The 15364-nt window shown below is 40.8% G+C and overlaps 2 protein-coding genes across 2 annotated transcripts; one reads left to right on the top strand and one right to left on the bottom strand.

The window, feature by feature from the left end:
• On the bottom strand, positions 1-870 carry LOC141392469 (uncharacterized). Its single transcript, XM_073965408.1, has one exon. It carries the CDS (start codon positions 868-870, stop codon positions 1-3), a length of 870 nt encoding a protein of 289 aa, XP_073821509.1.
• Positions 871-14202: 13332 nt separating this feature from the next.
• Positions 14203-14865, top strand: LOC141392467 (uncharacterized). Its single transcript, XM_073965407.1, has one exon. It carries the CDS (start codon positions 14203-14205, stop codon positions 14863-14865), a length of 663 nt encoding a protein of 220 aa, XP_073821508.1.
• Positions 14866-15364: the final 499 nt, after the last annotated feature.

Below are 15364 nucleotides of genomic sequence, written 5' to 3'. Positions count from 1 at the left end.
TCATATAAAAATTGGCCGTTCTTCTTGTGGAGGTATGCTGCCGTTAACCATAAGGCCCATCAGCGCCTTCATATATAATATGGAGCGTATTGAGGCTTCCAATACCTTTTCATTGGCTTCCAGACGTTCACGATATTGCTGTTCCACCAGCATTTCTTCTAACTTCTTGGCTCTTCGTGTCAGGCGACAGGCTTCAGTGTTGCGTTCTCGTTTTATTTGTTCCTCCATGGAACGTTCACGTTGTGGATGTTGACGTGCCATATTGCCGTGATAACGACACACTTTGTTGATAACTTGCTGCGACACTTGGAAGACACCCTCTTTGGTTGACAAATGCAGCGCAGATTGTTTCAGCAGTTCATCATCAGCGTTGCTCTCCGCATGTTTACGTTTCAAATTTTGACTTCGTTCAGCATAGATTTTGTGCCGGGCTTCATTCAAATAGCTGCGAGGAATTTTCTTAATACCCAAATCGTGGCGCACGGATTTGTAGAAATAGAATTCACTGGCACTACCAACATTGCAGCTGGGCTTTGTACATTTCCTTTGGCGTTTTTTGTTATCCCGAAACAGGCGACGCTTAACTTTCTCAACTGATGCCTGATAGTGGGTTAGTTTTTGTGGCATCATCAGGGCATTTACGGCATTCCAGATGACACAGCGATTAAATTCAACCGGTACAGTGGTCATCATCGATACATCACTGCCGTGTAGAATATAAATTTGGCGAATGCACTCGTTGAGAAAGGAACGTTTACCGGGACTTTTATAGTTCACCTCCTGGCGACCATGTTCACTGTAGTAACCATGAGGATCGCAAACATTTATCGATTCTTTGTCTACAACAACAATTTCGTTATTTTCCAACATATCTTCGTTGACAATTTTTTTCGTTTGTTTTTTGTTGCACGCGTGCGGATGCTTACAAGTTGACAATGTGTGTTAACGTTAGCAAAACTAACCTTATACTAATACCGTTACTAATTTCAACCTAACCTTTTATAATAGACCTTTGGTGGATTACTGAGCAGCAGGTAGTTGGAAGCGAGGTGTCATATACAATGTTAAGACTAATCATGTTTTAGCGGGAAATTACCATAGGTTCGTGGAAATGCAGGCATTTACCTAACATTATGCCAGGTAGGAAGTAGGCTTTTGGCCATGGCTATTTGAAATTCTCTTGAAAGGTGCGTGTGCTCCCTGAGATTCATGTAATCTTGGTTGTTTGAACATCTGATTAGAAATTTGCAAATCAAATGAACACGCACCCACACAGATGTTATCAAGGACACGGGTGACAAACGCAGGGATACAGATAAGATGAGGCTTGTTGTAAAACGAACAAATAATCCTGCGATATAACATTCATCACTTAACTATTCCTTGATACTAGTGTTCTCGAAAAGGGAAGACGTTTTGGCCTTCCTGACTTCACTGGGAAGGGCTTATGATCTCCTATAAAAAGAAGGACTATTAGAAGATTTTTACATGCTCAGCCGTCTTTAAGAAGACCTTGTGGTCTTCTATAAGAAGACCTTGTGGTCGTTTATAAGAAGATCAGGTGGTTTCCATAAGAAACCCCTGTGATGTCCCGTAAGAAGATCTTGTGTCCTCCCATAAGAAGACCTTGTGGTCTTTTATAAGAAGACTTTGTTGTCTTCCATAAGAAGACATTGTGTTCTTGCATAGTCCTTGTTCACACTAGAGTGGTTTCATTGAAACTTCATGAAATCAAGGGTTCCTAGTCTAGTTCCAAACTAGAGTAATATGATGAAGTTACTGTAGTGGGGAACTCGATCTAAGAAAACATAAAAGTTTCAATGAAACTACTCTAGTGTGACATTGGACATAAGAAAATCTTTTGGTCTGCCATAAGAAGAACTCGTGATCTTCTATAAAAGGAAGATCTTCTGCACTTTTTACGAAAATATATTGCCTTTTATAAGAAGTCCTTATGGTCCTCTATAAAATGACATTGGTTTTTTCTATAAGAAGACCTTGTGGTTTTCCATAATAATACCTTGTGCTTTTCCATAAGAAGATCTTGTTTTTCTTCTATAATAAGGTCTTGTGGTTTTCTACAAGAAGATTTTGTGGACGTCCATAAGAAGACCTTGCAGTTTTCCATAAGAAGACAAAGAGGTCTTCCATAAGAAGACCTCGTCGTTTTCCTTAAGAAGACATTGCGGTCTTCCATAAAAAGACCTCGTGATTTTCCAGAAGAAGACCATGTTGTCTTCTGTAAGAATACCTTGTGTTTTTTCATGAGAATACCTTGAGGTCTTCCATAAAAAGACTTTGTGCTCTTCCATAAGAATACAAAGAGGTCTTCCATACGAAGACCATGTGGGTTTCCATAGAAAATCTTGTGGTTTTCCATAAGAAGACAAAGAGGTCTTCCATAAGAAGACCTTGTGGATTTCCATAAGAAGACAAGGAGGTCTTCCCAATTCCACGGCAGCGTGTTTTTTCGTACCGGATTGACCCGGAACTACACAACATCATCGTTCCGGCCAGTGGCTGCCTTCTTAGTGTACATATGTTTGTATTTGTTTCGTTTTTCTGTGTTGGGGGCAGCATATCCCGGAATGCCTGCCCCTAATTCTTTTGGTCCATGCCAGGAAAACCAGGACCAATATATTTGTGTTCGGTTTGTCACATCCGCGTCTTCACCCACATCCAGCCTTCGGTGAGATGCAGTAGATGTCAGGAGTGGGTTCATCTAAGGGGTTGCTCTGGACTTGTCCACGTGAGGGACTACGACAGGAACTATGTTGCTACATGCTTCGTGAATACAGTCCCCAGTGAGTCGTCATCGGATTACGAAACTCTCTCGTCGTCTGATTATGCGACTCCCCCGCAGTCCCCTCCACTGTTCCGCTCCTGACACCCGATGGATGAAAGTCTGTTTATTTAAACGATTATAGGCAGAAACAACGGGTTGCCACATGCAGCCTTCAACACCAGCCGTTGTTGTCCCAATCCCGGAAAATGCATCCTTTTTGCAATTTAATTGCAATGGGCTCCGAGGTAAGATCGAGGAAATAGTAGATTTCCTGAGTTGGAGGAATATCAAGGTCGCTGTGATGCAAGAAACCAAGCTCAACAACAACTGTAGCTTACAACGTTGTGATGGTTACAACGTGTAGGTGGGGGATTAGCTTTCCTATTGCAGCAGTCTGTCCAATACAGACCTATCTCGCTTGAGCCTGTCTCTAATGACCCGTACATGGAGTGCATGGGGGTATAAGTCAGGTGTGGAACCGCCGAGATAGAGTTGCTGAACGTATACATCCCGTCGAGAAATAGCAGTATCTCAGATTATGTGCCTAACATTAGCCGGCTTTTGGAAGGTCATAACTGTCTGTTCCTGGGGGACTTTAATGCGCATCATGAGATGTGGCATTCGGCCCTCGGAAATGACCAGAGAGGTACAGCGCTGGCTGAGCAGATTGACAGCTCTACGTTGTGCACGGTCAATGAGGACGCCTCTACTAGAATTAGAGGAGAGTGACACAGCTCGCCAGACATAACCATCGTGTCACCTGGTCTGACAAATGACGTTACCTGGCAGCCCATCATTTCCCTTGGATCAGACCATCTCCCCATAATTGTCTCCATTAGCAGACTACCCGATTTTATTACCTCTGAACGCCGTACATTCGTCAATCATAAGAAAGCTGATTGGACGGGTTTCAGAGAGTTCACCAATCACCGCTTCAGAGAACTGCTTAATCCTTCTGATGTTCGTGTAGCGGAAAGGACGTTTCGAGACATCATCACTGCTGCAGCCGCTCGCCATATCCCTGCTGGTCGAATACCCGAAGTAAGACCAAACTTCCCAGCAGAGGCCAGGGGGTTAGAAAATGAGCGTGATGAGCTTCGACGAACCAACCCCAATAACCCCAGAGTCAGGGAGCTGACACTGGAAGTTAACATCTGATCGGCGAGCATAAGCGGAACAAATGGTTAAATCATCTGAAGAAGTGCAACATTTGAGCCGGTATAGGTGAATTGTGGGCAACGGTTAAGCCACTCTCGAACCCTGGATGAAGAGAAGATAGGACCTCAGTCACGTTTGGCGACGTTACGTTAACTGACCCGAAGAGATGCGCAAGTTATTTCAATCGACAGTTTGTCGAGCACCCCGAGAGTGACAGGGCGAAGAGAAGAGTATTACGTCGCATCAGATATCTTCCTGCCGAGGAGGAACCACCACAGTTTACAATGGATGATGTTACCAATGCCATCAAGAACGCTAAATCATCCAAAGCGTTGGGCCCTGATGGAATCTCCATGGTAATGCTGAAGCAGCTGGATAAGTTCTCAACTTGTCGCTATCCACCATTTTTGTTCCCGAAGTCTAAAAAATGGGCAGGGTGGTTCCGCTACGGAAGCCCGGCAACGATGCCAGCAAAAGTGAAAATCGTACAGGCCGAATTCGCTTTTGTCGTCCGTAGCAAAGACCCTTGAGGCCTTAGTCCTCCCCATTATCAGAAATAGCTAACAAGTTGCCGATCATCAGCATGGAATCCGTAAGCAGCACAGCACGACAACAGCGCTGCACGCCATTACCACATATATTTGTCAAGGACTCAACTAGAGACGGCCGTGCGATAGAACAGTGATGGTGACAGTGATCAAAAGCCTTTGATACAGTCAGGCACTCTACGCTGTTTGAGGACATTGAACAGGAAACCCACCGGCCAAGCTTGAAACGTTGGATAGTCAATTATATGTGTGGACGCCAGTCGTACGTGGAATTCAGGAACAAGAAGTCCAAAACCGTAGAGTGAAACAGGGAATTCGCCGAGGTGGGGTGATATCTCCGGAACTGTTTAACCTCTACCTCTCCTGTATTTCTGCATCGAGATCGTAACGTATGCGGATGATTGCACGATCCTGGCGTGAGGTACCTATGCTGATGACATCTGTGAGAGACTGAACAACTATTTAACCGATCTTACCACCTTTTTCTATTCAAGGAATATGCAGATTTCCGCCACAAAATCAACACCCACTCTGTTCACCACATGGACAGCGCAGTATGGACGAGAATTGAATGTCGTGGCCGACGGTAGCAGAATTCCGACCACAAACTGCCCCAAAATTTTAGGGGTCACATTTGACACTACTTTCTCGTCGTGCGCGCACGCCACAGCTATCTGCGACAAACTGAAAAGTAGGAAGAAGGTCCTCAAGTCCCTAGCCGGCAGCACTTGGGGTGCAGATAAAGAAACCTTGTTGACCACATATAACGCGATAGGTCGGTCTGTGGTAAGCTATGCGGTGCCAGTCTGGTCCCCGAGGTTATGTGATACGAATTGGAAAAAGATTCAAACTTGCTAGAATGCCGCCCTGAGAACAGCTACATGAGGAGGCAAAGATTCTTCCAGTAAAGCAACACAATGAGATGCTTTCGTTGCAGTACTTGCTTGGGTGTTACCGTCAGAGCCATCCCAATCACCATCTGCTGGCTAGGCCCGATACATTCAGGGCGCTGGACAAATTGTTGATTAAAGTAACTTGTTCACATTTTCGGATAGGTCAACATAGGAAGATAGGATTCCTTTTTCCAAAACTTGATATTTAAGTCCCCGTTGTCTGCAGTTCACTATTTCCCACGTGTTTCGCTTGTGAGCACCTAGCAACCTATTGACTTCCAGTGCCAGCTCCCTAACACATTTGATAATCCCGCCGTCTCTGTTGGAAAAATTTCATTTTCATTTCAGATATTTGACCAGTAGGTATATAGCATGCTGTTGCAGCTGTGATGATGTCCCGGAACCTTCTTTCCGCCACCCGAACACCAGAACGGTTGGGCAGCACTGTGAAATTGTGAAATGTGATTGGTAAACTCTCAGAAACAATGCCAGTTAATTTTCCCAAGAGTCATAAAAGCGTGGCGATCAGAGGCGAAGATTCGGACGGTCGTTTTATTTAGACGATTATAGGGATTTGGTGACGTTCGTAGTGCCTGGTGAGCTATGGCACTATCCGATAATTCAATTATGGCATTAAAGTTACTCATGGTGTTTTTATTTTAATGGTGGATAGCAGGATATTTTTAGTCCAACCTGCGGAAAATTAGGCTGCTATCGTTAAACATCTGAGTTTATGTAATGTTTTTCTACTATTCTCCTTACACCGTGGTGGAACCGGTGCACCGGTTTGAGGAGAACAAAGAAGATTAATCAATTTGACTCCCATAGCCATATGAGGATACATTTCCTTACGTTTCCATATAAGTTGAGCTTCAGGACGATCTACCGGAGTTCCGACTCTGTTATCTACAAGGGTGCAACATACTAACTGCAAAAAAAACAGATCACTTTTTAATACTCTCCTTTTTTCATTTCTCTGGTCGAAAATCGTGAGGGTCGCCCCTCGACCAAAAACGGGCGTTGTGCCAGAAAGAAATGAAACCGTGCGTGAACGGATAATTTAAAATCGCGATATATATATATACCGTGAGATAGGGGCATCCTTGGGCATTTCTTTTGATATTGTATGAACACCTGGCCGCAAAAATGGATTATTCTCGTTATATCCAATCGCTCAAAAAGAGGCTCTTGTGGATTGATGGAAACGATCGTTGTGCTTCAAACGACTTTTATAAGATCGTCACAGACGACGAACCTTGGATCTATGCTTAGGAGACCGAAATAAAACAGGAATTGACCGTTTAGGTCTTGGAAAGCGAGCCAATTCCAACAAAAGTTGTTCATGGAAGAAGCACATCGAAGCAAATTGTCGCCTGTTTTTTTTTCAGCAAAACTGACCGTGTGGCAACTATATGGCTTCAGAAATGTAGGACGCTTAATTCTGAGTGGTACACTACAATTTCTTTACCTGAAAACTCCTCAAAAATTTGAAAAACGTACAAGCGAAGGCGAATCATTCTGCATCATGACAATTCGAGCTCTCACAGATCGCCTGTTTGACGAAACAAAACTTGTAACTGATGGGTCATGTCCCGTATAGCCCTGACAGGGGATCTAATGACTTCATTTGATTCCAGCACATCAAGAAAAAAGGCGTTATCAACTATTTTCGTCGCCAGGAAATGCTGCAAACCCCATGTTTTGGAGGTGTTTCAATCAAGCCACTGTCAACAATCTAACACATGGTCGTATGTCAAACTGTTCTGAGTACATCAAACTGTTCTGACTTTCCAAAGAAAGTGAAATGACGCTTGGCGACACTGCGTGTTTCCGACATACCAATAAATAACCAATATCGAATATACAGAAAAACCAAACATAGTTTTTTTTTCTGAACCAAGACCGAGTAAACAAAAAAAAAGGACAATGAAAACGGGAAAATATTGATTAGTTGTCAAAGAGAACCGTACCTAAATTCTTCTGAGCAACATTTTTGTAGAACATTTGGATGTTGAAAAATCTCATCTTGTGGTACTTCTACTACGGTTCTAGAAATAAAGGACGAAAAGGATATGAAAGGAATTGAGTTAGAAGAATGAAATATTCTACAAAAAGATTCGCCAATCGATTTGACTGAAGTCATGTATTCTCAAAACGAAGCTACAATAACGCCAAAGAGAGATATGAAACTATTTTCCCAAGTATTATAGGGGAAAAATCAAAAAATTCATCACGCGATATCTCAGAAACTTGACCTATGGCGAAAATTTCCTTTTGGGTTTTTAATATACTAATCAAGGGCTTTCATCCCCAAATGGAATTTTTCCATCCCCCCCAAAAAAGGCTGCTGCACAGTGTTATAAATAATAAATTTTGTGACCCACATAGAATGGTCGGTATACGTCCAGGTTTTTATATAGCCTCCATAGAACGGTGTCTCCCGATTTTCGATATTTTTAAAGCTTTTCAATTAAAATGGCTATAATTTTGTTTGTTGGTCTCGGTTGGGTTTCGTAAACATTCCCGCAGGGAATTTTCAGTATAGAGGTTCACGCTTTGATATAGCTTCCATAGAACGGTACCGCCTGATTTTCGCTATTTTGGAGGATTTAATCTGATTATCCCACCGAAATAGTTGAGATCTGGTTTTAATATAATTTAAAGCGGAGGGCATAAATATTCGGGCCGATCGAAAGTAACGGCTTTTTATTTGCGCTCTGGGTGCAACAGTGTCGGGGTAATGTAGGCGACATTTGATGAATATCAGTACACTAATTGATATGAGAGTAGTCTCGAGGAAATGTATTCTTCTTCTTCTTAATTTTCAGATCCTGTTTCCGAATAATAGCGATCATACAACAACTTTTAAATGTAATGAAGTATTGTATAAATGTATTGAAGTATTGTACGGTGCTCTGGAACCAAATTTAAATGGAAGGTGCTTACACCTGGGAAGTTTTTGCGGATTCTGAAACTACAATGTTCATAGATGAGAAAAATCAAAAAAAAAAAAAAAAAAAAAAAAAATCGCCGGAGCGCTTTTGAAATAAATCGCGATTCAAGTTGACATTTTTATGAGTTGTTTAGGTTATCACGATTATGCTTAGAAACCGCAAGTCCTATCAAAATAAGACTGAAGAAAATTTTGTAGCTATGAAAATTCTCTACAAGATTGACCTTTAGGGTATTTTCGTAGGTTTTACCATTTTTGAGATATTGAAGTTCAAATTGGGACAATGCACTGACTGTAGCGCCCCCTTATAAAACAATGTCATGAAGGGTGCGCCTTAACTAACTTTTAATGAAAACTGCTTACACAGGGGAAATTTTTGTGAATTCTGAAACAGCAAACAGAAAAATCCAAAAACAAGAAAAAATCGCTGTAGGGATTTTTAAATAAATCGCGGTCAAAATTCACATTTTTAGGTTTCATTTAGGTTTTTATGAGTTTGCTTGGAAACCGCAAGTCCAATCGAAATGGAGCTAAAGAAAATGTTGTAGCTCTGAAAATTCTCTATAGGATTGACGTTTATGATTTGTTCTCAGGCTGTACCATTTTTGAGATAAAGAAGCTCAGCTTACATTTTTAGGTTTTTTTGTTAGGGTTTCGCGATTTTGCTTGAATACGACAAGTCTTATCGGCATGGGACCTGAGTAAATCTTATAGCTGTGAAAATTCTCTACAAGACTGGCTTATGTAATTTTTCCTAGGTTGTACCATTTTTTTTTAGATATATAAGTATAAGTTGGGAAATAGCGGTCATAACATTGTTTTATAAGGAGACGATACAGAGTTGAATTGAATTTGAATTGTCCCAATTTCAACCTCTATATCTCAAAAGTTGTAAAACCTACGAAAATATCATTAAGGTCAATCTTGTAGAGAATTTTGATAGCTACAACATTTTCATTATTTCCACTTTGATAGGACTTGCGGTTTCCAAGCAAAATCGCAAAACCGTAAACAACCCCTAAAAATGTCAACTTGAATCGCAATTTATTTAAAAAGCGCTCCGGCGATTTTTTTTGTTTTTTGATTTTTCTCTTCTGTGAACATTGTAGTTTCAGAATCCGCAAAAACTTCCCAGGTGAAGCACCTTCCATTTAAATTTGATTCAAGAGCACCGTGTGGGGTTTTACCTCATTGGTTTCCTGTTCCTTCTAAAGAGTTTAAAGTTTCCCCTATCCGTATTCGGCCGCTCTATTGGAGTACAAACGCTGTTTTTAATCGACCAATATGGGAACAGACACTGCATTTCGCTTTTTTGTTGATGAGCGTTCCCCTATTCACCACCTGGGGAGGCGTCCGATGAAAAAAAAACGTGAAAAAAAACTCCGCAGGGAGTCAAAAAAGTTGGAATTATCGAGATGTTGCTGTATTCAAAATGTTATCCTTATTTAGCTATTTCAAGGATTGAAATCACTGTTCGTGGCGTTCATGAAGTTTCACTTCCCACTTTTTGAGACGATATGGATAATTGTAATGTTTTCAAACATCGGACACGATCGCGGTATTCTGGTTCCAATGATGAGATAACCCAAAATTACCATTGTCAATATGTCTAAGCTGCTATTTTAGACATTTTGAATAACTTTTTGTGATATCCCAATCGGTTTTCAGGAATTTCGATCTAGTGACATCTCAAGTTATCGGAATTTTACTGTATTCAAAAATGTGGAGTTCTTTGCGCCATCCCACTTATTGAAGCCAGTGTTTATAGCGTTTTTATAGTCACACCTAGGAAAATTAAGTGGATCATCTGAAATAATACATTTTTGAAAATTTTGGGATGACCGCGTGACCATTCAGGGTCAAGACTGTAATTACCATAGTATTGCAAACAATTTTTAAACAATACGGCCAAAAATATCTTGGATTACACGTTTTCTTAAAAAATTTTGTGGGGGTGGACCATCGGTCACTACACTTACTTACTTAGCTGGCCCATGTCAGAACATTTGTTCTATAGGCCGAACTAAGAAGAGATCTCCATTCCTCTCTATTTGTTGCTTTGCACTCTGGAATACCGCGCCTTTTCATCTCATCATCCACTTGATTGCGCCATCTATTCCTTGGCCTGCCAATTCTGCGTGCACCGCCAAGTGGTCCGTACTTATACGCCTTTTTAGCGGGTTCATCATCGCTCATTCTTATGATATGGCCTAGCCAACGCAATCGCTACATCTCGATACGTTTAACAATATTGATGTCGTTGTATAGCACATACAGCTCGTGGTTCATGTGGCGTCGATATTCACCGTCAACGCAGATTGGTCCGTAGATCTTTCGAAGAATTGTTCTCTCAAACACACCAAGCACTGCCATGTCTGCTTGCGCAAGGTGCCACTTTCGCAGATTCTGCGTCGACCTTCCTAAAGGTATCAGTTACTTCCTTTACTGATCGGCCCATGATGTCTATGTCATCAGCATAGGCAAGTAACATGTGGCTATTGGTGTAAATTGTGCCATTTCTTTTGACATTAGCATCTCGTATTACCCTTTCCAGCAAAATGTTGAAAAGATCACACGAAAGGCTGTCTCCTTGTCTGAAACCTCTTTTGGTACAAAATTCTTCGGAGAGGTTCTTTCCAATTTTAACTGAGGATCTAGTATCAGTTAAAGTCATCTTACAAAGCCGGATGAGCTTTGCGGGGATACCAAATTCAGACATTGCGTGGAATACCTTTGACCGGAGGGGACTGTCGAATGCTGCTTTATAATCGACAAAAAGGTAAAATGTGTCATTGTGCATCTCTTGGGTCTTCTCTAGGATTTGCCGCGGGGTAAATATCTGGTCAATGGTGGACTTGCCAGGTCTAAAGCCACATCGGTATGGTCCAATTATTTCGTTGACCATTGGCTTTAGTCGTTCGTACAATATCCCTGACACTATCTTATAGGCAATAGGGAGAAGACTTATGCCCTTATAGTTTGAGCATACAGTATTATCTCCTTTCTTGTGGACGGGACATAGGATGCTCAGGTTCCAATCGTCGGGTACGCGTTCTTCCTGCCATCTTCTGGGATTGGATCTGTGATATCATCGTCTTCGCTACTATTGGATACCAGCAGATTGGAGAAATGTTCCTTCCATATCCTGAGCACGCTATCTGTATCTGTTACCAGATTACCTTGCTGGTCTCTACAGGAGGATGTGCCTGTACCAAAGCCATCTGTTTAATGTTTCACTCGTTGGTAGAATTTTCGGACTTCATTCTGGCTCCTGTACATCTCGATTTTTTCACACTCCCGCTTTTCCATTTCTCTCTTTTTCTTGCGGGAAAGACGTTTCTCTTCTCTCCTTTTCTCCCGATATCTCTCTCGTGCTACTGATTGTAAAGTAGCTCTATATGCCCCATTTTTCTCTTCGGTAGCAGCACGACACTCCTGGTCATATCATGAATTCCTTTATGGAGGTCTCTGGAATCCAAGTATGGATTTTGCGGCTGTTTGCATGGAGTGGGCAATATTTTGCCATTATGTTGTTATGTTATAGGGACAAGGAGTGCTCGCGTTAAGCAATTGGGCTAGTTGAGTGGAATATGCTGTGGCTATCTGTTGTGTTTGCAGCCTATCGATGTCCAACTTCCGCGTTGTGTATGTTCGTGCTTTATTTGCAACGTTTAGACGGGTACGTACATATGCTGCAACAAGGTAGTGGTCCGAATCAATGTTTGCGCCTCGGAACGATCGTACATCCAACACACTGGATGAATGTCTTCCATCTATCACAACATGATCAATTTGGTTTCTTGTTTTCTGATCTGGAGACAGCCAGGTGCCCTTATGAATATCGAGATGATTAAATCTGGTACTGCTAACTACCATGTTTTTTGCAGCTGCAAAGTCTATCAGCCTCATACCTTTGTCAGAAGTTTCACTGTGAGACTGAATTTCCCGACTGTTGGGCCAAAGATATTCTCATTTCCAATTTTGGCATTAAAATCGCCTAGAATGATTTTAATGTCATGGGCAGGGCAACGGTCATATGTTTCTTCTAAGCGCTCGTAAAATATATCTTTGGTCTGTTCGTCCTTTTCTTCAGTGGGAGCATGAGCGCAAATAAAGCCGATTTTGAAGAATTTAGCTTTTATTCGATTTGCAGCAAGTCTTTCATTCACTGGGGTGAAGCTGGATACCAGATGTTTTAGTCTCCGACTAACCAAACTCATGCTTTACAACCAAACTCATGCTTTACGTCATGGCAGCTATAATACAGTGCGTCACCTTTAGGTGTTGTTGTGACTGACGCCTTTCCCAATCCATCGTATTTCCTGTATGGCAGTAATATCGGTCTTGTACTTTTCAAGTACGTCTGCCAATGCGAAGACTGCACCTTCTCTATAAAGAGTGCGAACATTCCAGGTGCAGATTCGCAGATCATGGTCCTTAAAACGTTTGCGGGGTTCGTCAACTTTAGAGGGGTTTGTTTTTCTTTTCTTTCGTTTTTTCATAGTAGGCTGTTTTTTCTAGGGGAGGGTTACTAACCAGACGCCCTGACGCAAGTTTTTAACGTTCTTATGGGTGAACGCGCGGCACATGTTAGCTCACTACCTTTAACGGGTGTTAAAGGCAGTTCCCCAGGTGACACCACGGGGAGGTCAGTGTCCACTTGGGATGAAAGAGGGACCAAGATAAATCCTGGGCTTTGCCATGTTAAAACCGGTCAGGACCGTTGCTTGGTATCTTCCATCCCCTACGTCACCCCGGTCACTACACTTAGCCGTATAAAAAATAGCTTACGACCTATTCTCAGACCTAAAAACTCCACATACATAATTTTATCAAATTCGGTCTAGTCGTTTCGGAGGTGTTTAATGTCAAACACCGTGACAGGAGAATTTTATATATATGTAGATAGATTAACATTGGTCAACAAAAACATAACAGTAGTGCGATTATCTAACTCATTATTTGAGTTACCGACAATTGTCGGTAAAATTAAAATGATTATAATTTCGGTAATTACCGATGTTTTTCGGTAAGTTAGCGACGAATAACAAATAGTCGTAAAGTTGTTGTCAATTTTTTGTTGAACTTTTCATTCATAATTTTGCGTTTTAATTTTACCGATTTTTGTCGGTAACACAAAAAATGTGTTAGAGAATCGCACTACAGAAAATGTTTTTTCGGGTCAGATATTGGTTTTTTACAGTCATATCAGATATTCTTCTTCTTGCATGAGATCTCCGTATACTCGTATGACCTTCAACAAAAAACCGCATACCCTTCTATAAGAATACATTATGCCGTTATTTAAGGACCTATTAAACAATATTATTCTCTCATAAATTTTAACCAATTCTCTTCTCACGTGCAGAAAAATAAAGCAGACGTTTGTTAAAGAGCAGAATATTTTCTTTATTTGTAGAAAAATTGTCCATTATTTGTTTCGTATTTTTATTCTTACAGGGAAATCTGAATCTTAGCGCCGATAATGTTGGCCAATAAAACATTTATGATACTTTCTTATTTCTCATAAAATATTAAGGATTTTCCGGAAAATCTACACATCTCCGCAGACACCAAGTCGCCTCAACGTACCTGAGTTAAGTGTGTGTGTGTGTCTGGTTATAATAGGGATTTCCCGCGTAACAATTATCTCAGGTAGCTGCAACTTTAATTAGAAGGATTAAGAAATTCCACAATAAAGGACATTCCCAAGAATAATCATAAACACTGAAAACGAAATTTGAATATAAAAGAACTCCGTTTCGATACACAGCATCATTAGCAAGTCAGCAGCTAAGCTGTGCAGAACTTGTCCACTCTTAGCAAGTAATAATTTATACACAAATATTATCACAAATTTACATCATGGGGAATTATATGGACAAAGGATCCCACACATTCGATGGAGATGAAGAAAATATACGCACAGATGTGGAAGATGAGCAAAGAAGCGTCACATCTACCCACGCAGCAACAGCCTCAGAGCCATCTGTGGATACTCAAAGTTTAGTTAGCGCCACATCAAGCATTGAAGTGGCCCAGGAGGCGGGAGAAAGTATTGATTTCCACATTTTTTCTTATAAACAAAATATCCCCTTTAAGCAGCGCCAGGTGTTCCGATGGGCGGCAGCTAAATTGGCTCTAACAGAGGAACTGATACGCACAAATCAATTACGTTCGGCCCAATTGCAGCAATCCACCTATTTGGAAACCGATACCGATTACTTGAGTGATGATGAAATGGATGAAGTGACCATAGATCAACAGTTACATTCTCTTGAGAAATATCGTACGGAATTGGTACAGCTATTGGGCCGCCTTTCCCTGAATTCTCGTTCAAAATCGAAACGTAAGAAGACCAAGAAATTCAAAAGACGTAAATTGATCTCAAAGTGTAACAACAAAGTTAGCAGCAGTGATTGTGAATATGATTCGGAAATGTCCGAGGCGCCGAAAATTAGTCTTCACTTGACCATTTGTCGTGATAAGGTTATGAAACGACCACCACTAAAAGTAAAGAATTGTTAAGTTTTGAAAAATCTAAAGTAAACTGTTAGTTTTAAGTTTTTTTTTAGAAATAAGAAAAAAGCAATGTATGAAATACAACAACAACAAAAACGTAAAATTTAAATAAAATATATATTTTTAATATTTTTATAGCAAATATTAAACCTTTATTATTATCTTTGTTCCAGAACGAAAAAGTTTTTACAATTTTTACCACTTTTACACATTTTACCCGAACAAAAATGGCGCTGAATGACGCTCTCTTTAATAACTTTTTACACGACAAATTTGAGCGTGTAAAAATAGTAACATGTTTGCCGGCGTCGGATTGGCTGATGCGCCGACTTTTCAAAAAACTTCTGTTTGAGAACAATTTTTTTGCAGTTCTCTCCTTTACGAGTCTTACTATTAAAAAGTACGGGAACGAAGCTATTGTCTCACACAAAAAATAAATATACTGAAAGACGGTTCAGGGGCTGGATTCTTGTTCTATGAAAATTTGAAATGAAAAATATTTCCT

Source organism: Musca autumnalis, unplaced genomic scaffold, assembly GCF_047663935.1.
Source record: "Musca autumnalis isolate F117 unplaced genomic scaffold, ASM4766393v1 scaffold_2, whole genome shotgun sequence".
NCBI lineage: Eukaryota > Metazoa > Arthropoda > Insecta > Diptera > Muscidae > Musca > Musca autumnalis.
The sequence above is the reverse complement of the archived record's forward strand: the minus strand, read 5'-3'. Positions and strand labels throughout refer to the sequence as shown.